The following is a 22,238-nucleotide window of genomic DNA, read 5'->3' on the forward strand; positions in this document are numbered from 1 at the left end:
AATACTGCATTTTCCCCACAAATATGATTCTTTCTGGGCAGCGTATGGGGGCTTTATGTGCACAGTGTTACTGAAGGAGTGTGTGTGTGTGTGTGTGTGTGTGTGTGTGTGTGTGGTGGGCAGTGGCAGGGTATGTTGTCTAAGAAACAGGCAGAAAGAGAGGAGGCAGGAGAGAATGAAAGCAAGAAAGAGATAGAATCAAAGATTGAGAAGGGGGAGAGAGAGAGAGAGAGAGAGAGGGGGGGGGAGAGAGAGGAGAGAGAGAGAGAGAGAGAGAGAGAGAGAAAGGGGGAGAGAGAGAAGAGAGAGAGAGAGAGAAAGAGAGGGAGAGTGATGTAGAGTGATCGGGCACTTGCTCTTGGCGGTGGCGAGCCAGTGAGCAAGGCGGCTGCTGCCACACACCAGCGTGAAGTGTGCCACCACCGTCCCCTCCACTCAGCTCCTCAACACACGTCTTCCACTGCTCTCTCTCCACACACACACACACACACACACACACACACACACACACACACACACACACACACACACACACACAGCATCCACCCCTACATCACCCAATACCACCCCCAACACCCCCTCCACTAAGCTCCTCAAGACACGTCTCCCACTGTTCTCTCTCCACACACACACACACACACACACACACACACACACACACACACACACACACACACACACACACACACACATACACACACACACACACACACACACACACAGCATCCACCCCTACATCACCCAATACCACCCCAACACCCCCTCCACTCAGCTCCTCAAGACACGTCTCCCACTGCTCCCTCTCCGCCAAGGGCACTTCACCCTCACCAACACACACACACACACACACACACAGCATCCACCCCTACGTCACCCAATACCACCCCCAACACCCCCCAGGCATATGTTTCAGCTACACTCCACACAGACCACTGCAGTGGGACATTGGGAGTTGGGTCACGACAGCTTCGTGCCGGTTACAGACAAGTCGGATAAAATGGATAAATGGATAAATAAATAAATAAATCAAATCAACATCAGCAAACGAAACTGATAGGAGGCCCTGTGGCTCTCCTAAACGCAGGAGCTTATGCACTGCCACAGTGGGGTGAGTGGCAGCGTTTGCCTGAGCCGTGTGAATCATAGCGAGAACTACTTCTGTCGCTCGGGTACACTCGTTAGGAAACACTCGGGGACCAAGTGCTGGTACTGAGGGGTGAACTAATGCGTTGGGACAAACGATTCAACTGCGATTTTTCACCAGTACAGACATGAAAACTGAATGTGTATGTGTGTGTGAGTGTGTGAGTGTGTGTGTGTGTGTGTGTGTGTGTGTTTGTGTGTTTGTGTGTGTCTGTGTGTGTGTGTGTGTGTGTGTGTCTCAGGTAGGGTAGTTCAGGCGACAAAAGCAGCAAAACTCTTCTGCACAATTCTGTGATCTGACACTCTCCGACAGAAGTCCCTCCTCAGTTAACGTGATTCTAACAAAGGCCGAATTGCCAGACATCAGACATATGGAGCGCAAAAAGAAGAAAAAAGAGTTTGTGGCAGGCATAAGAGTTTTCTCTTCCTCTCCCCCCTCAGGCTGAGCATGCCTCTTCTGCGACAGGTCTGCCGTCTAAATGGCTGGTGCATTCACATACTTACACAAGCACAACGACAAAAGGGAGAAGCACAATGTGCTGTATTATGAAACAATCTAGAGAGCAAGTCAGATTCAGTGGGAAAAAAAGCTAGAATGTTCCCAAAGAGAAAAAATGCCTCCTCTTTTCAGTCAATATAAACATCCACCCGGCCGGTTTGCACTGTCATTATTATCATTTCTTTGGTCTGATAGTCCAGGAGTTTAGATGGAAAAAAGAAATAGCATAAGCTGTAATTGCAAGCGAGGAGCAACTGTGAATGTGAAGATGACTCACCGCCACCATTTTTCTCCTCCAGACGACAAAGGAGTTTTTGGCACGCACTCCCACTCAGAGCCGAGCAGGTGTGTTTGTGCTAGTGTGTGCGGCTAGCGGTCTGCCTTTTTTGGTCACGGTGGCGGTCATGCTGGTTGTGGTGGTGCAAGGGGGGGGGGGGGGGGTCGGGGGGGGGGGGGGGGGGGAGATCGGGCGGTTCTGCCGTTCCATCGGCCGCCACTGTCGCTAATCGCGAGCATTCAGCGTGGCTGCAAAGGCTTACACCAGGGCCCCAGCGTTGTGCCTCTGACTTCACGGCAATTTCCAGATTAGTGACATTGCCTGCGTGTGTACCTCTGCACAGGATTTATGTCACTCCCGAACGATAAAAAATGCACCCCGCTGCTAAGTTGCACTAAGTCCAGATCAGGGCTCGTAAATAAATCACTTTTTTGTGTGGCATCTTTTTTTTTTTTTGGTTATGATGCTAATCCAAAATGTGGTCTAGAAGAAAATGTTCTAGTAGATCTTGTATATTAGTTCAGCTGAGTTAAGGGAGAATTAGTTTCAGAGCTGTGTTAAGAATATATTTCAGGAAATCTAGTTAAGTGGCGAGCCAGCCTTTATAAGGTCACTCAGTAAGACTGGAATTGTTTTTAAGATTTTAGATCTTTTTAAGTGACAATGCGTGTTCACGAATGGGCACATTTAGCAGCCATGCTGGTTTTCATTAAAGACAAATGGCCTGGCCCCAGTGAAAGCAAGCACTTGTCTTTTCTTCACCATCTTTTCTTTTTCCACTAAATCTGAGGATCTTTCCTTGAAAGACAAATACCCGACAATCAAAATAAACATAGATTTCCTAGAAGCAATCACTTAAAGGGCTTTGACCATGACCATTCATTTTGATTGCCAACTTCACTAGTTTGGCTGGATAATCATTTTTGAACCATTACAAAAAATTGTTTTTGTACAATCAGTTTAAGCTGCAATTGTGACATGCAACATTAAACATGATGGTACACAAATGAAAACATCCTCTATCAACTAAAATTAGATTTTTGACATTTGACCAAACTGAAATCTGACCATATCCTAAATGCATTTTACTTTATGTTGATGTTCATCAGCAGATGTGTCCTCAGTTAAAAAGCAACACAGTGTTTACGCAGTGAGTACTGTCCACAAACATGGATACTAGTCTTAGGTAGCCTCTTACTGTTTCTCACAGGCCTTTATGAGGCTATTTCCTGTCGAGAGGCTCAGCACAGCACACACAGCCATGACAACAACTGACAACACAGAGGTCCTATATCTGGTTGCCATGGACGCACCGAGCTCGTTAAAGCCGCTGTATCCCAGCTCCTGCCTGCTAAGGCCCAGATCCTCCAGGTCCACACACTTGAAGCCAACTGGACACTGGTAGCCCTCGCCGTCCGGGGAGCAGTGGGTGTCGGGGATGGCCAGGTTGTTCCAGGACACGCTCCTATGGAGACCATGAGATGGAGAGTTAAACAGGTTGTTGGTGATCATAGGGTTTGCAATGAAAGCAATGAAACGGCAAAGTAATAGCTACAGTATAACATGGCAAGAGCTTAGGCAGGATCCACAACTGTACACTACAACAAACTGCTATATCCACGACAATGGAAGCAGACAATTACATCGCATGTCATTTCACTCCATGCTCTATTGAGGGTATAATTGAGGGTTTTTGGGAGAAATTATTGTATTTTGATTTTGAGACGAATTGCAATGCTATTAACATCTTAGCTGGAGGCTTCAGGGAAAAGTAACTAGAAATGGGAACTACTGTGACCACACTTGTGCCATGCATATGCAGATTTCACAGCCATTTCTTGTGCTTATGGTAAATCCAAAAAATTCAATGAGACCAACAGTTTGATGAGATAACACAGAAACAATATAAAATGCCACCAAGAATATTATAATGGATAGTAGAATCCTACTGACACAAATATCCACTGATAATCATGGACAAATGTTTAAGGGAGGGGGGGCACACAAACCACAAACATACTCACCAACACACACGCACACACATGCACACACACACACACACACACACACATGCACACACGCACACACACACACACACACGCACGCACACACACACACACACACACACACACACACACACACACACACACATCTTCGGGGCACAGGTGTTTCTCTCAGTGCCGCTTGATGTCCCTAATGAAAATTAATGTGTTCAAATTGGTTAGCCAGACATTCGACCAAATTGTTTATTAAGCGCTTTGAAATGAGTACAGATAATTTATTGCCGTATCAGATCGACCAGTCAGAGTCTCGACAGTGAATCAAAATACCTTTAATTATATGATAATGGATATTCATGCTGAATGTTATCAAAAACATCAACCTTTTCCAACTCAGCAGGTTCATAAAAAGTTATACTATATAAGTTATATTAGATAGACTGTTTGAAGGTATGCAGAGTGCACACATATCAATGCGACCTGTCAAGCACAGACTCACTGGAAATGGTCTCTGTCAGTGAATATGATGACACCTCTCAAGAGCGCTTAAGGTGTGCCCTCTACCACAAGGGGCACAATCCTGATTGGCAAGGTCACCAGGCAGAATCCCAAGCATTACATTTGAACGAAAAAAAAAAAAAAATGTGTTTTTGTTCAAATCCCACAATCTCTTTTCGGAGGACCAAAAGGCCATGTCAATTCACTTTCTTCTCGCAAAAAACTAAATCAAGTCTCTGCATGAAATTAGCTTTGACATTCGGCCAAGGACATCTGATAGCTTAGAGATGAATGTACCAAAAAAGGGATGGAAATATATTTGATTCATGTCATATTGACCAATCCAAAAAATAAATGACCAGTCAACAAAGAAGCACACATAAAATGGACTGCAAATGGACTGATTTCATCTATAACATTCTTTCATTTGGTCCAATTAGTCATTTACATAAGATGCACAAAAAGCAGACAATAGCTCCCTTAATGTGGTATGAGCACTAAAAGGGGGTTGATCGTCAATGTTCCCATTCCCCAAAAGGGACATGGGCGGGCACTTGCGGTCAGTGCTGCCCAGATTATAGCCAGGAAGTGGAGGTGTGCCCAGCTCCACCCCAGCAGAAAAACACTGGTTGTTGTGGTCTGTGGCGATGTTCGTTGTGAATGTTCAGCGAGGCCTGTTGTGTTGTGCCAGCACTGACTCTATTGTCTCCCTCACAGACTCCACCTCCACTGCTGCTCATTCCCTGATGAATAGTAAGCAGCCTCCCTCACCACTCAGTCTGCACGCATCTGCCTTCCCTTCCCTCCTTACTGCACACCTCCCCTCTTTACTGCACACCTCCCCTCTTTACTGCACACCTCCCCTCCCTTCTTACTGCACACCTTCCATCCCCTCCTTACTGCACACCTCCCATCCTTACTGCACACCTCCCATCCTTACTGCACACCTCCCCTCCTTACTGCACACCTCCCCTCTTTACTGCACACCTCCCCTCCTTACTGCACACCTCCCCTCTTTACTGCACACCTCCCCTCCCCTCTTTACTGCACACCTCCCCTCCCCTCCTTACTGCACACCTCCCCTCTTTACTGCACACCTCCCATCCTTACTGCACACCTCCCCTCTTTACTGCACACCTCCCCTCCTTACTGCACACCTCCCCTCCTTACTGCACACCTCCCCTCCTTACTGCACACCTCCCATACCTTACTGCACACCTCCCCTCCCTTCTTACTGCACACCTCCCCTCCCCTCCTTACTGCACACCTCCCCTCCCCTTCTTACTGCACACCTCCCCTCCATTCTTACTGCACACCTCCCCTCCCCTCTTTACTGCACACCTCCCATCCTTACTGCACACCTCCCCTCTTTACTGCACACCTCCCCTCCTTACTTACTGCACACCTCCCCTCCTTACTGCACACCTCCCCTCCTTACTGCACACCTCCCCTCCCCTCTTTACTGCACACCTCCCATCCTTACTGCACACCTCCCCTCTTTACTGCACACCTCCCCTCCTTACTTACTGCACACCTCCCCTCCTTACTGCACACCTCCCCTCCTTACTGCACACCTCCCCTCTTTACTGCACACCTCCCATCCTTACTGCACACCTCCCCTCTTTACTGCACACCTCCCCTCCTTACTTACTGCACACCTCCCCTCCTTACTGCACACCTCCCCTCCTTACTGCACACCTCCCCTCTTTACTGCACACCTCCCATCCTTACTGCACACCTCCCCTCCTTACTGCACACCTCCCCTCTTTACTGCACACCTCCCATCCTTACTGCACACCTCCCCTCTTTACTGCACACCTCCCATCCTTACTGCACACCTCCCCTCTTTACTGCACACCTCCCCTCCTTACTGCACACCTCCCCTCCTTTCTTACTGCACACCTCCCCTCCTTTCTTACTGCACACCTCCCCTCCTTACTGCACACCTCCCCTCCCCTCCTTACTGCACACCTCCCCTCCTTACTGCACACCTCCCCTCCTTTCTTACTGCACACCTCCCCTCCTTACTGCACACCTCCCCTCCTTTCTTACTGCACACCTCCCCTCCTTACTGCACACCTCCCCTCCCCTCCTTACTGCACACCTCCCCTCCTTACTTACTGCACACCTCCCCTCCTTACTTACTGCACACCTCCCCTCCTTACTGCACACCTCCCCTCCTTACTGCACACCTCCCCTCCTTTCTTACTGCATACCTCCCCTCCTTACTGCACACCTCCCCTCCTTTCTTACTGCACACCTCCCCTCCTTACTGCACACCTCCCCTCCCCTCCTTACTGCACACCTCCCCTCCTTACTGCACACCTCCCCTCCTTTCTTACTGCACACCTCCCCTCCTTACTGCACACCTCCCCTCCTTTCTTACTGCACACCTCCCCTCCTTACTGCACACCTCCCCTCCCCTCCTTACTGCACACCTCCCCTCCTTACTGCACACCTCCCCTCCTTACTTACAGCACACCTCCCCTCCTTACTGCACACCTCCCCTCCTTACTGCACACCTCCCCTCCCCTTTCTGCTTTGTGTTTCTTTTATACATCTTTACATTTAGCCTTCATCCACCTCCTCCTGCACATTCACCCCTTCCTGATCCTCCTCATCCACCCCTCCTCGTCCTGCACAGCCATTGCCTCCTCCTCCACCCCTCCCCCTCCTCCTCCTCATCCACTCCTTCCTCCTCCACATCCACCCCTTCCTCCTCATCCACCCCTCCTCGTCCTGCACAGCCATCGCCTCCTCCTCTTCCACCCCTCCCCCTCCTCCTTCTCATCCACCCCTCCTCCTCCACATTCTCATCTACCCCTCCCCCTCCTCCTCCTCATCCACCCCTCCCCCTCCTCCTCCTCATCCACCCCTCCCCTCCTCCTCCTCATCCACCCCCTCCTCGTCCTGCACATCCACCCCCTCCTCCTCCTCCTCCTCCACATCCACACCCCCTCCTCCTCTTCCTCATCCACCCCTCCTCCTCATCCACCTCTTCCTCCACATCCACCCTTCCTCCTCCTCCTCCACATCCACCCCTCCTCCTCCACATCCACCCTTCCTCCTCCACATCCACCCCTCCTCCTCATCCACACCTCCTCCTCATCATCATCCTCCCCCTTTGTCATAAATGTCAGTGGAAAAAAACAGAGTGATTTTCCCTCCTCTGTCTGGAGTGAATTTACCCCCTTCCTAAGTAACACTGCGATGACGGGGTGACGGGAATTTTTTTTTTTTTTTAAATAATCATGCCACTGTACCATAATGCTATACACTGTAGATGCATTATCACCAACTGATGCTTAACATATGCAGCACAACAGATGATCATTTATATCCTCTTTTTACATAAGAAAACAATAATATGCTTTACAGCTCTCAGTAGGATTAATATTTATGAGTGCAGATGACAGAGGCAGGATTGGTTCCAGCAGACATGCCTGTATCTGCTGGTGGTAACTATTTGATGGATATTAGTGAAATCAATGCATTTCAGTGACAGTTTGGACTTAATGGAAATAGCTTATATTACATATGTTACATAATCGATTTTTTGGCTAAACACATGCCTTTTTAGATCACTGATCATTGATTCATGAGTATTTTGATTATGTTGTCATTCGTGCAAAAGTCCTCACCCTTTCACAGTGTCATTGGTCACGCAGTGATGATTGAACGTGCCAAACATTTGAACTCCCAGAATTCCATAGAGCAGGAGGAAAAACAGCAGAAAGATGGACACGCTCCAGATCTGCTCGCCAGACCGCCTATGGACAGAGAGAGAGAGAGAGGAGAGAAAATGGAAACTTTTCTAAAACAGGGGAGAGTTGGCAAAAGACAAGGCAGAGAGAAAGCACATCACGAGTCAGGGAACAGAGCAAAACCTCAAGGTCACAAGCCAAGAGGACACGTGCGCCTTCATTACCCTCTACATCAACTCCAGGAGAGAAAAAATGTCTGCTTAATGCCATATTAATGACTCTTTTAACATTAAAGCAAGATTTCATTGGCATGGTCCCGTACTTGAGGATGTTATTTATTCTGCTGCGAGGCAGTTCGAATCGGAAGTAGATTCGGAAGGCCCGAATCATGATCAGGGCTCGCGGTATTCTCAGCATCCGCCATGGAGACATTTGGTCCACAAGCTCCGCGATTTCAAACACCTACAAACAAACAAACAACAACAAGTTATAACAGACATTCAAATCACAAGTATGGCCGTACAATAGACAAGGTCCTACAGAAAGACTCTGCTTGATTTGACTTCAGTGACCCTCGGTATTACCTGAAGCACTAAGGAGACCCAGAGGAAGATCACCATGAAGCCGTCAAACATGCACCACCGGTCCTTCACGTAGGAGTTATCGCCCTGGAAACGGAGACGGAGGATTCAAATGAGATCCAACATTGTGGGGCAGCTGAGCATATTCTTTTTGAAGAATACAGACTGATGTGAAGGCCAGAATGTTTGACTTCAAAACTACACATGACCGTAGCTGGTGGGTTCAGCTCTGGCTCTATGTACTGTAGAGTCTCATATTGATATCAAAGGCATTCCGAGGTGTACAAAAGCATATTACATAATGCTTGAGATAGCATCAACTGACAACTGTCAAGGTCCATGTACACGTTTGAGAAAAATGTGAGTGAAATCCTGAATTCAATAACCACCATTCAATTAAATCATGTTTGTATTATTACATTTATTGTACTCATATTTGAGAAATAATATAACATAATTTTGCACCATAGTCATATTAATATGTATTAGTTGGTGCATGTCAAATAGAACCTATGTAATAGATAACAAAACATCCATGATCACCTCAATATCTTAACTGTTCTTCAATGGCATATTATTCAATTTGAATAAAAACCAAGACATATTATCAAATGTAAATCTTCTTTGAACATAGCATTCTATAAATACAGTTAAGAGGAATTGACAGCTGTGCAGTTAAGTGGTAGGTCTGATACAAATTGACAATTACAACAGCAATCCATAATGATCCATAGACGTTTAAGTGCATGAACTCTTCTGAGAAAGGAGTCTTTTGTGTATTGCCCCTACAGTATGCTGAAGGCTACTTCTTCTAGAAAGTGTACTTCAGGAGAGACCACAAAAAGAACGTGACCGTAAAGGAAATTTTGATGATTAAACTATCTGACCTTCATCTCGGAACCACCCATGAATAAGACATATGATTAAATCAATTGTCCAGGGCTCCATCCAGATCAGCTATAGTAAATGTTGGGGCCGGGTAATTATAGCTGGTTTGTCCTCTGAAAGAGTGAAACTTTACCTCGCTGCCGGGGGTCACTACCAAAACAAAAATACACTAAACAAAAAACAGCCTCAAAAAAACAACCAAACAAGAAAGCTGAGCCATTACTTAATTTACCTTGTACGTTTTCACGAACCTGGCCTCAGAGTGTTCGAGCACACGTAGACACGTGCAGCAATGACGTTGTTAGTATTTGTCCTTATTTACAACCCTCAGGACTCAGGAGTGGCATATGCAATGCAAGTGCACTTAACAAGTACTGGCACAAACCCTCCCTCTGTTAATGAAAAGCAAACCCGCATTTTTTGCTATCGAGATCGAGAGGTCAACCACGCTGCCAACACTATTCATGTGTATGCGCTGAATGTTGTCAGCACAGCATGTTTTCACTTTCTATAAGCACCAAACACTTACAGTAGACTGAAGAGGTTTTCTCTTTACTGTAGGCTTTAAAAAATGAAGTACTTGAAGTGTTCCACTCAATGAGCTGGACTTTTGGCAGCTGTGCAGTAGCAGATACAGAGGGACCAAGGCACATACAGTATATTTGGATGGGATGAGATGCACTAGAAGGCCAGTGAGGCTGCATCTGCCATAGCGGAGTCGTAATTGGGGTCAAATTGATTAAGGCACTCTTGAATGGGGCTTGCTTGAAGTCTATTACAAGGTTAGGATACATGTACAGTAAATTGCACAAATTGCATGGCACATTTCTGAAGCTCACATCTAGAGAAATGCATGTCTTCTGCCACAAACATTTTACAGCAAATGTGTTAAAAACACACACACACACACACACAAATCTCATTCAAGTACAAAATAAATCTCCATCATACTGTCTGAAAATAGTCTAAAAATACCAAGCGCCCTTGGCTATAATCTCTGGGTGTAACATCACTGACATGTGCCCATGGCAGGATCCCCCTATAACAGATACTGTACGTGTTCAAGCAGAGAGAACTGAAATGAGCAAATCAGTCATGTGATACATCTCTTCACAGTCAAACGTTGTCACTTAAGGACCACTATACTTTTAGAAAACTAACCTAGAATGCATGTTTGACTCAACAAAACTTTAAAATAGATGCCTCTCTTTTAATAAATCTCTTTACAGTCAAACTGTGTCACTTTAAAAGATCACTATGCTTTCTGACAACTACCCTCCCATTCCCAGAGTTCATGTTTGCCCCAAAAAAAGTTTAAATAGACCCACCTCTTTCAAAGAGAACATACTGTGATAAAGTCCCCTTTTTGTTTGAGTTGAATCCACATGTAATTACACATTACGGGCGGTGGTAGTGTAGTGGTTAAGGAGCTGGGCTAGCGTGCAGTAGCCTGAAAGTTATCGGTTCAATTCCCGGCTTCCACCGTTGTGCCCTTGAGCAAGGCACTTAACCCCAAAGTTGCTCCGGGGACAATGTGATCCCTTGTAATATAGACATATGTAAGTCAATAAGTGTCTGCAAAATGTAATGTAACTACAGCATTCTTCCCAAGCAAATGCCAAGAAAATGTTGCAAAACCAAAAAAGTCTGCATGCTGTGGAAACAGTGGGAATTAAAAAACAGTGATTTTTTTTTTTTATTCTCCAGACACAAGATCAAAGGGTTTTTCAAATATTTACCTTGACCTGATAAGCGGACATGAATCTTAAGTAGACATGTTTCATCTTCAAAACTACAGTAAACCCAGAATCCTATGAATCTGAATATTCAGTGGTGGAGGATAATTTTGTTCTCTTAAACACCTTAATGGCAACCTTGTATTGACCCACTGGTCTGAGAGAAATGTTCTTGTTCAAATTACGCATTTGCCAGCGTGTCCCGGAAGCCGTGATTCACTGTCCAATGCCTTGCCTGTGTGCTTGTTATCCCTGATTCACCAATTAAGCTGTCCACACTTTCCTTAGCAGTAATTAAGGACCTTTCATCAGGCAGCTGCCCGTGTGTTTGCTTCTGTGGGGGTTCAGTCTATTTCTGTCTTTTCTCATCCCCCCCACCACTTTCTTACTCCTTCTCTTTTCACTTTCGGGTTAAATCCATCCAATCTCTCTCTCTCTCTCTCTCTCTCTCTCTCTCTCTCTCTCTCTCTCTCTCTCTCTCTCTCTCTCTCTCTCTCTTTCTCTTTCTTTCTTTGCTTTTTCTTCCTCCACTCTCTTTCTCTCTCCATCTCATTTGTCTCCACTCCACCTTCAGCATGCGCCTGTAAGGGACCTCAGCATGGCGCCTGTTATGGAGGGCCTTACCTTGACGATGCCCCTGATGTGCATCTTGGCAATCATCTCGGCCGAGTAGAGGAACATGAGCAGGGTGTCCAGGGTGAAGGTGACATACTGGAGCGGGGGGTAGTGCTCGAACGTCATGGGCGTGTTCATGCACACCGAGATCACACTGATGATGGCACAGGCACGCAGGAGCGAGTGGACCCACTACGGGGAGATAAAACAGGCGAGCCGTGAGGAGTTCACATGGTGCTATTCACCTCACCTGGCTAAAAGCAACAGTAAGGGGCTGTGGTCTAAATTGAGCAACCTTACAAACACCAGCAGCAGGAGAGCTGGAGTTGAAAAAGCTTGCTAGCATGCTAACAGGCATCTGGCAATATAATTGGCGAGGGCATGCTGTGAAAGTCTTGCCTACACTTTCATCTGGTGGTCCATAGCCAAGATGACTACCACAGGGTGCATTTGTAGCTCTCCTTCACATGACCATATACCATCAAGATTCATTTGATGTTGATACTTTATATGATACGATGATAACTAATTGCCTATTAAATCATATCTCAAAGGGAAGTGCCAAACTGTTTCATACATTTTCTTAACAGGTCTATTGGCTCAAGTATAGATCACAGACCATTTTCTTGCTACTAGCACCAATTCAAGCTATGGATATTTTTGATTTTCAGTTATTTCAGTCCTTTAGAACCTCCATTATGCACATATGTACAACCATTTATATAATGTAGCCTATATACACAGTGGACTAAAGCCACTATACTACAATACCTAATTTGAGTGCATACGTGCGCTCACACTGAGAACTGTGGCTGCACGAGGTACACTGTAAGTAACCCGGATGGTGCACTCAAAACATTGAGTATGGAGCAACGGATACTTTTTGCCCTCGATGGTCGCCATGTAGGCTACCTAATGGAAGGGGAGGGGGCATTTTCAAACTCTTGCTAATGGTGCTTGAGGAAGCTGGAGAAGCAATGGTGGATAACACACCTTACAGATGTGCAAGCACGTTATAACATAAACAGTTTCAAGTACGACTATGCCGCTGTCGAATAGAAGACACCCGTAATGTTAAGTTTTAAGTCTTGCGATCATCATTTCCGCTAAGTGCATAGAGTTGGTGTTGAATTTGAGACAACACTGCCCTGTTGAAATTCAAGCATTATACAAGAGATTACTGAGCGCACAGAGCGCATGGGATGAATGTGTGTTAAGGGAAGTATGGGATTGGACCTGGGGAGGTTTTTAATGGCAATACCGATAATAGCATCAATATGTGACAAGCAAAAAAAAATCTTAATTAGTCCCTGCTACTGCCTTTACTGAGAGACATATAACTAAATACACATGTACTGTATGTTTCTGATTGCAGTCTCCACAAACAAACATTCAAATGTCAACATGCAAACATGTTTATTTTTAGACCACTTGGTGCCGAGCCAAAAAACATTCCACATTCAGGTAACCATGTGCATGTTTGCTTGCGTCTTCATGATTCAGTTGCATCTGCACACACTCACTGCTTTGTTTATCCAGAGGATGTCGGCGCTGTCCGTGAGGGTCTCGTCCGGTCCAAAGTCGGTCATGGGCTGAGCCTCCACCCTCGAGCTCTGCTTGCGCTTCAGCATGCTGGGGCTCGCAGTGCTATACAGAGAGTGGATCTGGAGGGGGGGATAACAACCCAGGACAAAAAGAGCCAGCAGACACAGACATTAGATGAATGTAGAGAAACCAAATAGGAATGCAGGAGAGCTTCTGTGATTGTACAGACTGTGACTTTGCCACTGTCTGCTCTTCAAAAGCAAGGTATGGCTTTAGTAAAAACCACACAAGGTCATGTCTGAAAACATTGAGAAATTCTTACTTTGAACAAAACCTACTTTGCTTTCATGACTAGCTCATGAATTTCACCTGGGGATCAATAAAGTATCTATCTATCTATCTAGCTGTTTACTGAAGAAATAAGTACTGCCTACCTAGGGTACATGTCTGTTCAAATCAATAGACTGAATATGAATATATTACATAAATAGAGAAACACTAGACCAAACACACAAGGAAAGCATAAGTAAACAGTCATATATTTGCAAGTATATTGCTCTCCATATGCATCTGCGACTTACAATCGAGACTATCTCTATATAGTATAGAAACTAATGTGGCTTTAAAAGCTTTTTTAAAAGCTTATGAAATCAATTCATGAGGCTTTTGTGCTAAACTCCATCTCCATCACTGAATGTCTCCTGTAAATTGAGGAAATTGTTGATGGAGATTGGAAGCGGTATGAGAGAGATAGCAGTGATGCTGTTGGATGGCCTTGGTGATTGACAACCAAGCGCAGGTGGAGCAGACACGACACTGACCGGTTACGTAGCGTCGGAGGGACTTACCTGTCGCGAAGATCACGCACGATCTTCACCATGTCAACACACAGGTTTATGAACGAACAGCAGGTGTGACATAAAAGTGTGGGTGTAAATCAAATTAAATCAAATAAAAAAATAAACCATCCTTATGTTCAACAGTCATATAGAGACAGACTCAAACAAAGACAAAGCACACATACCAACGGGAAAAGTAAAGCTGAAATTGCTCCAGCACTGCACATAACATGCGATCAGGCATACCCTGTAAACAACACACAACAGTTAGTCAACATGGCATATATGGTGTACCAATGTCAACAGTGCAACATGATTCCTCCACTCCCCAGACGTAAAATGCCAACCACAATTGATGAGGCATATACGGTGTGAGACACTGAGAGACAGATGATGCTGGGTCGGGGTCATGTGACTCACTGTCAGGCTCCTCATTGGTGCATTCATACCCAACGGTAGAGGGGTGCAAACCAGGCTGGAGAAAGTGAAGTTAAGGTCAACGTCAGCACCTGCCGAAGAAGAGGGGTAACAGCCTCACTAAAAGCACACTGACCGCTTTTGTCACACCAGTGTGACAGGAATGTTGGACAATAAACATTCTAAAGAATATCTGGGTTCATAGAATTCAACATAGAATTTTAGAACTTTGAATTGTTGCAGAGCAGAATCTTATGTTGGAATGTTCAAAAACCCACACCTTTAAGGCGGGGATCACATTTGGCAGTGGCAAGCGTAACGCAACGCTCAGACCATAATAAGTTCTATCTCGTTCCTATGGTAGCACAAACGGTTTGCCTTAAATACGCTCGCGTTGCGCTTTGAAAGTTGAACCAAGTTCAACGCTCAGCTTGCACCATTCCGCTGCCGAACCATAGAGAACAATAGGAAACCTGCCACTTGCCGCTGGCTAATGTGATCCCCGCCTTAAGGGTTAACACTGATACAGTGCCTACTCCACCATGGATCCTCCATGTGAGCAGAAGGGCACATTCACCAGCCATCCTGCTGCGATGTGGCATTGTTGTGCCCTATTGTTACTAGAACACACAATCTGGAGGGAAAAAATCCAAATTTGTGGCACTAAATACCGTCACAGGACGATATGGTCAAAACTGGGTTTTGACATGAAACCTGCTCAGAATGAAGAAAATCTGAACATAATTTAAGACATGCATAATAAACATACATCTGGTCATGTCATCGATAGCAAACATTGCAGTCATAACACAACCAGCACTGCTGTCATCCCTCACATAGCTCCACCTAGTCTCCCAGCACTATACAATCACATTTCACCAGGATTTCATTCTATAGCAGCCTCACCAGCATCTAGTAGGTTACACCAGATAGCCTATAGCTTCCTTTTAGCCAGACACGGGCAGTATTTTCCTTAGATTTGTATTTTCCAGGAAAAATCTGTCATTTTTTTTCTCAAATAAGCCAAAATTTCATCACTCAGTTAAATATACTAACCATGAGAATAGGCTATGCTTATCAACATATGGTAAAATATTGTGCCATAATTTCTGATGTTGGCAATGGCAATGTTCAGGTTAGATGGACGACAATCTTTGATTGACACACCTTGTCAGCAAAGGCCAACAATGTTACATTTGTTTGAAATGCAGTTTTGATTCAAATAAGGTCTTCATATAATATTGTTTTTATTTTGCATCTTACTTTGCATTTTACTTTGCATCTTTGCATCCAAGAAATGCATTTTAATGAAGTAAGCTAAACTAGGCTAACAATGTCACACTGGGTTATTGCACCCAGAGAAGAGAAGGGTATGTATCCCCTTATGAAAATTCACTATGGTTTTAATGCAGTGGTTTTACCATGGTACCATGATGATCACCATGCTCCTAACCATAGTACTATGGTTTATGCATAGTTCTCCAGTAGCTTTGGTACCACCATGGTCCCCCTATCCCACTTCATAGTGACTGTGGTACTAGTTTTAACATGGTAACCGTGTAAGTAACTACTATGTTTTTTTTAACAGTCGATGATGTTACAAAGTTGGGTTAGGAAAAAACATTGTTTATCTCTTCTTAAGAAAACCATGCTTTAAGCTTATACCTTCTGAAGACAACCATGGTTTATACCTTCTGAGGAAAACCATAATTAATGACCATGGTAATGCTGGTTAACTGCAGTGAAATTAAAACTATAGTGATAAACAATGGTTATCATGGTTACCCAAAAAAACATGAAACCAAAAAAAACATAGTAAAACCATTTTTAATTTCCATAAGGGTCTCTCCCTCTTATCTAACACTGGGGTAGAAGGCAAATAAGCTAATGTGCTGAACCCATCATCCTTACCAGCAGTATCAAATCAGTCAACCTGAAATTATATCTCATCAACTACATTGTCAGCATGAATGGAATATTTGGAGTCTCATCCACACCATCATAATTGCATCATACATATCTCACCAGTAATACAATAACATATAGTATGTCAGTAGAAACTGACAGACATCCTCACTATTGTCCTTACTAATGTCTCACGAAGAAGTTGTAGTCATGTCATAGTATAGTCACAGAAACGTATTCTAGCAGTGCAAAGTAACAGATAATCATATCTCCTCTGAACCCTGTATCATAAGGCATCATCAGCCAACGGATTTACCGATATGTTTTATTGCAACTTACTTTCACATCATGTTTTGTAGATTAAAAAAAGTATATTGATCAGGGCTCTACAGTGCGCCCATTTCACTCGCACATGCGAGTAAAAATGATGCCGTGCGAGTGCAAAAAATTATTTAGGCGCACTGGTGCGAATGACTTCTAACCATGTCAGTGTTTGTCTACAAAATACACCGCAACATCGAGAAACATTACTGGTGCAAACCATAGAATCACGTCGCGAATGCAGCATAAAAACTACACCTCCCATCAACGTTAGCAGTTTCGCGTTGTGACTCGCTAGTAGTCGCTTCTATCAAATCCAAGAGCGCGCAGAAAAAAGCGGAAAGTTAGACTAGCCAGCCAGGATGCAAAGATTGAAGAAATTAGTTATTCTATCCACCGAATTCATTGGATATAGGAGGAACAGGATGAGATTCTGAGAATGCAGTGAGAGAATTAAAGGTAACCTAACATGCCTTTTAGCCCAGTTGACGTATTGGCTGCAATATGCAAAATATAGCTGTAGCGAACCGGCACAAAAGTAGCCTCCCGTAATACTCCCATTTTATTCAAAGGTAGAACGCTACTGACAACTCCAGGCTTCCACGCATGCTTGTTTGTTTACACCGAATACAAGCTGAAGTGCAAAACGAAAGTAGGCCTAACGTTTGCCTACTGCCCCTATCAATGCAGATATTTCAAATAAAAACAAAAAGTATAAAACATATATCCTTGATTAGCCTATGTTGGGTTTTGTGGAAGAGAAAATTTACTGTTTTAGTAGTAGTATTAGGCAGTATGCAGTCAGATAGGTCACCATGGGCATATTTGGTTTAGCTAGATGGATTCACAAATAAATAAATTAGCCTACATTTGGCAGGATACTTGATATACAGGCTAAATGCAAATATGGCAATGTATTATATTATTTTACATTAACAAAATGTAGGAAAATAGAACAGACTGAAAATAAAGTAGGCACTGATCTTTAAAATCCTGTTTCCTGTAGCCTAAATGTTGTCAGTCATTCTTAATATTCGCAATTGGTGCACTGGCATGTTTAACTGTTAGCTGCAGTATAATGTTAGATTATGTGTAAGTTAAGTACAGAACTGACTGTGCGCCCAAATTGTTGTCTGTGCTCCTACATTTTTTTACTTGGGCGCACAAGTGCTCCTGAATTTTTTTTTTAGTGTAGAGCCCTGTTGATGAAACTGAAAGTATGTTCCTACACCTAAGCTTACATGTCTGAGTTTGTGAATGACTATCTTCTGGAAGATTCTTAGAGAGACTTGCTATGTGTATATGAACAAATCAAAGTAAGTTTGACTAAGACTAATGCCTGTGGGAAAATGTCCTTTCACAGAAAGTGAAATTAATTGCAGTCCCTGGCAAGTGACTCCCACATTATAGCGCCTTACACCCTGTAATTTTGTCCTCACTCATCCTCCAATCCCTACCAACATATGCTAAGTGTAGCAATTACAGTGCAAATTGCTTTTAACCATACCAAACTTTTCAGTATCACCATCCCCCCCTTTCTTCTGTGCAAGTACAAGGGATGCCGAAAGAAAGTGTAAAAGTCCTGCCTCCAACTATGATACGTTATTCCAACCATGACTGCATGAGGGCCGCATCATTCATTGTCTCCTTCACTCTGACTATTATGAAGTTGAATGGTGTCTACACTGACCCTGAATATCAGTGGCATTGGAATTTGATAAAATATGATGAATCCATGGATGGATATTAATTGTAAGGATCACCAAACATCCTGGGGTTTGTCATTAAGAATTTTGGTATTTTGGCAATGTACCAATACAGTAGATAGGCCTACTACTGTATACTGATTCAGTCTGTAACAGTATATCAGTATACAACATCTCTGTAATTGTCTGCATATTGCACAACCACTGGTGAGATCATCTGTGGTTACTGTGTTGTTGTTGCGGGTTGTTTATGGATTTATGGGATGTGAATGGATCCATGTTTCTGAAACAACCTGTTTCTGGCGAAGTATGATACAGGGCTATTTCAGCTGGTTAGGTAAGACATGTGTGTCTTTGTTAAAGACAAATTCTAGCCTACATGCTTTAGCCTACTCTGAACAGATGTTGAATAAGAAATTTAAATCAGCAGGAAATGTGCAAGTGTCTTTGTACCTCCATACCATATTCAAACTGGGACCTATGACCTGCAACTTATATGACCAGTATAGGATAAAATATAGGTAGGCTATGGTTTAACCAAGCACTGGATGGGCTGTACAACTGTGTTTCACTTTGAAGGTAAATAAAAAAGATAAATACAATTTTTGACAAGTCATTAGACTATTTGGATTTTATTTAGGCTGCATCTCCAGAAAATAATACAATATGGGGCCTTCTGAAAACAAACTAGGCTAGCCCTATATTTAAAAAAAACTGTCCCATTAACGTTTCATTTTAGTTGCCAGACGTTTTCACTATATAACAAAGCCCATAGTGGATAACCGTTTCCATTAAATGGATAGGATTTGTGTTTGCAGCTCTGTTTAATTCTGTGCATTAGGTTTATTGATGATGGTGCACATTTTATGGAGATGCATTTAATTCGTTCCATCTGCCAACATAGGGAGATTATAAAATCTGAATGCACAGGTGATTGATAGAAGGAAATGGATGGACGGCTGAAATGGAAAAAAAGGTCTCAAACCACAGCCGACTGATGCAGCAATACCTGTCCTCCCTACGTCCATTTTGCAAATTGCAAGTAACAGCAACGTTTACTGTTTCACTAATGTTAACAATCTGACGAACAGACAGTGCAAATGAAGACTGGTGACACAGGATAGCTCAATATTGGTGAAAGGGGATGTGACACGTAGGAAACACTTCGTGCTAAGGGATATTCTAAACCCCTCCGACATCTGCTTCAGTGGGGTTACTATGGAAACAGATGAGAGCAAGGCTGCTGCTAGCTCTAATTAGATAACCGTCACCATGAAACATTTTACAGGGCACCAAAAAATAAAACTCTACCGAATAGGGAGACACCTTGTCTACACAGAAAACACGTTTTATACAGTTGTCAAGACGCATTTCAATGCGCAAAAATGAAACGAACAGGTAATAAACGAAAAGGCCTGGGTAACTACCTATCGCGTACTTCCTGGAGGACACCCAGTCGAACACACCAGCTCTCATTCAGTACGTCACGACACGAAATTCCCTGCGTTTTAATGTCAGCGTTTAAAAGAATGACAGAAAACAACTTACGGAGAATTCGAGTATCCTTATTGTTTCGTCTTTAAGCCCATAGCTTGAGATGTATGTTCCCGGTGTGTTGCCAGCACTGAGGCGGTAGTATGAGCCGGAGCTGCAATCCCAGCAGCAGCAGTACGGATGCAGGCAGCGGCGACGCGCGTCCCCCAGCAACAAGCGCATACAGGTTAGCCGAGCTGTGGATTCACAGGCCCCAAATTACAGCGAAATACACATAAATGCATCGTTGTTAGTTGTCTGACATTTCAAATATATCAAAGAAAGGCTTGCATCTATTTTCTGTGAGCATTTTCATGTGAGTTGGTGCACCATTTTAGGTTTCAAAGCCTTGAGAAGAAAAGGAATGAGTTTGCCCTGATTGAAAAATTCACATGGGAATAGTCACTATTTTGGGAAGCAGTTAAAACAAACTTGCGCTGGCTGCTGCACAGAGAATACATAAAGGCATTAGCGATTTCTGAGCTCTTTGACCCATGTTCCCACCTACCTTGCCATTGGTACCTACTACCAATAAATACAAAAAGAGCTTTAGAACATTTTAGTTTTATCTGCTGGGCCATGCTACTTATACTCTTCCTCTCTCTCTTCCTCTCTCACTTTGATGACATTTCAGCCTTTAAGGCCTTCTAATTTCACAGGCTGAAACACTAATACATAAAATCAATATGCATAAGTTGCCAGATTGTGCAATACTTCATTCACGTCATTTCTATTCTGCTATGTTCCTATTTGTTTAAGCCATGATCTGCACCTCTGGGTAGGTTTTGGCTGTGCCTTCCTCTTTATTTAAACAAGATAAGGAGCCACATGCCTCAATATATCTACACAATGCAAAGGTGTTTATGCAAATCAATTAGAAATCACATAAAAAATACAATAATCATCATTACAAACAACATCCGATAACTTAGTTCACTTCAATGAAAACGTTTGTTTTGTAAAGACAATTAAAGTTCTATTGTAACAACTGTTTCTGCTTGTGTCCCTTGATAGTTAAGTTGCCATATGAGCTCTTTCCTACTCCGGCCCCGGTACCAGAAGTCAAGACTAATCAAAGGCACTTGTATGGAGAGCTCCATTGGCCTCAGAAGAGACTGAGCCAACCAGTTTTGGCCAGCCTGCTTCCCTCTCCCTCTCCCTGTCTGGAAAAGCAGAAATTCCTGAAGGCATTGCACTCCAGGTTTCTTTTGGGATCTAAACATGCACGCAGAGGCTTTGGTGCACTCTGTCTCAGTCTCTTTGCTTCTGATTTTGCTCTCAGCTGTTGAAGAAAGTTTATTGCAATCACTAAGGTGAGTTACGTGGGCTTTTTTGTTTTTCTCATCAGTTTAGAAACTTTCTCCCACTTTCTCTCTCCCCCCTCTCTCTCACTCTCTTGACTGTACTCTGCTTAGCAGTGCTGAGGGTTTTTTTTTTCTTTTCTGCTGACGGGCTCAACTTTTCGGACACCAGAGCTGCAAGAATTCTGCTCATCTAGGCTTCTGTGTGCATGATGTTTGGTTGGTGTCAGTGATTTTTATTTTAGTCTTAGTCACAGGAAAGGCTTGTTATATTTGTTTCCTCCTGATAGTGATTACCTTGCCATAAAGCTATTTTCTTCTCCAAATGACTTTCCTGACAAAAAAACTATACACTCAAGTGACTCTCTGGAAGTGAGTACAGTATGTTGTAACTGAGTCTTATGAACACAGCAAAGCAACAACTCCTTTCACCTATCGGAGAGATTTCACTTGAACAATCTGACACGCTGAGAGTTTGGCAGGAATCCATAGTCCCTCTTCTCTGTGCCTTGCTACAGTTCAGTAAAAATGTTGCTGCCACTTTTTTTCACATGAATCAGGTTACACTGGTGTCTCGACGACACACAAAGCCAACTCAAACTCTTTTGTGAGTGTCCTCCATAGTAAATGTACAGATACTGCTCCACTGGTTTGTGAGGTGCACTGTACGTACAGGCTGTTCTTTGGAGTCTAGATTGGCTAGTGTTTACTGGGGCTGCAACAGCTGTTG

The 22,238-nt window shown here is 43.8% G+C and overlaps 2 protein-coding genes across 2 annotated transcripts in view; one reads left to right on the top strand and one right to left on the bottom strand.

Moving 5' to 3' along the window:
• Positions 1 to 20,367, bottom strand: part of nalcn (sodium leak channel, non-selective) — a 125,332-nt gene extending 104,965 nt beyond the window's left edge. The window contains exons 1-9 of the mRNA XM_042078367.1: positions 20,223 to 20,367; positions 14,746 to 14,834; positions 14,511 to 14,572; positions 13,465 to 13,605; positions 11,951 to 12,133; positions 8,706 to 8,789; positions 8,444 to 8,583; positions 8,059 to 8,187; positions 3,222 to 3,384 (exon numbers count right to left, since the gene is read on the bottom strand). Coding sequence (XP_041934301.1) covers positions 3,222 to 3,384; positions 8,059 to 8,187; positions 8,444 to 8,583; positions 8,706 to 8,789; positions 11,951 to 12,133; positions 13,465 to 13,605; positions 14,511 to 14,552 — 882 coding nt within the window. The 5' untranslated portion in view covers positions 14,553 to 14,572; positions 14,746 to 14,834; positions 20,223 to 20,367. The remainder of the gene's footprint in view (positions 1 to 3,221; positions 3,385 to 8,058; positions 8,188 to 8,443; positions 8,584 to 8,705; positions 8,790 to 11,950; positions 12,134 to 13,464; positions 13,606 to 14,510; positions 14,573 to 14,745; positions 14,835 to 20,222) is intronic.
• Positions 20,368 to 21,244: 877 nt separating this feature from the next.
• itgbl1 (integrin, beta-like 1) overlaps positions 21,245 to 22,238 on the top strand; it is a 48,232-nt gene continuing 47,238 nt past the window's right edge. The window contains 1 exon segment of the mRNA XM_042077797.1: positions 21,245 to 21,520. Coding sequence (XP_041933731.1) covers positions 21,429 to 21,520 — 92 coding nt within the window. The 5' untranslated portion in view covers positions 21,245 to 21,428.

This window comes from Alosa sapidissima, chromosome 2 (genome assembly GCF_018492685.1).
Source record: "Alosa sapidissima isolate fAloSap1 chromosome 2, fAloSap1.pri, whole genome shotgun sequence".
Taxonomy (NCBI): Eukaryota; Metazoa; Chordata; class Actinopteri; order Clupeiformes; family Clupeidae; genus Alosa; species Alosa sapidissima.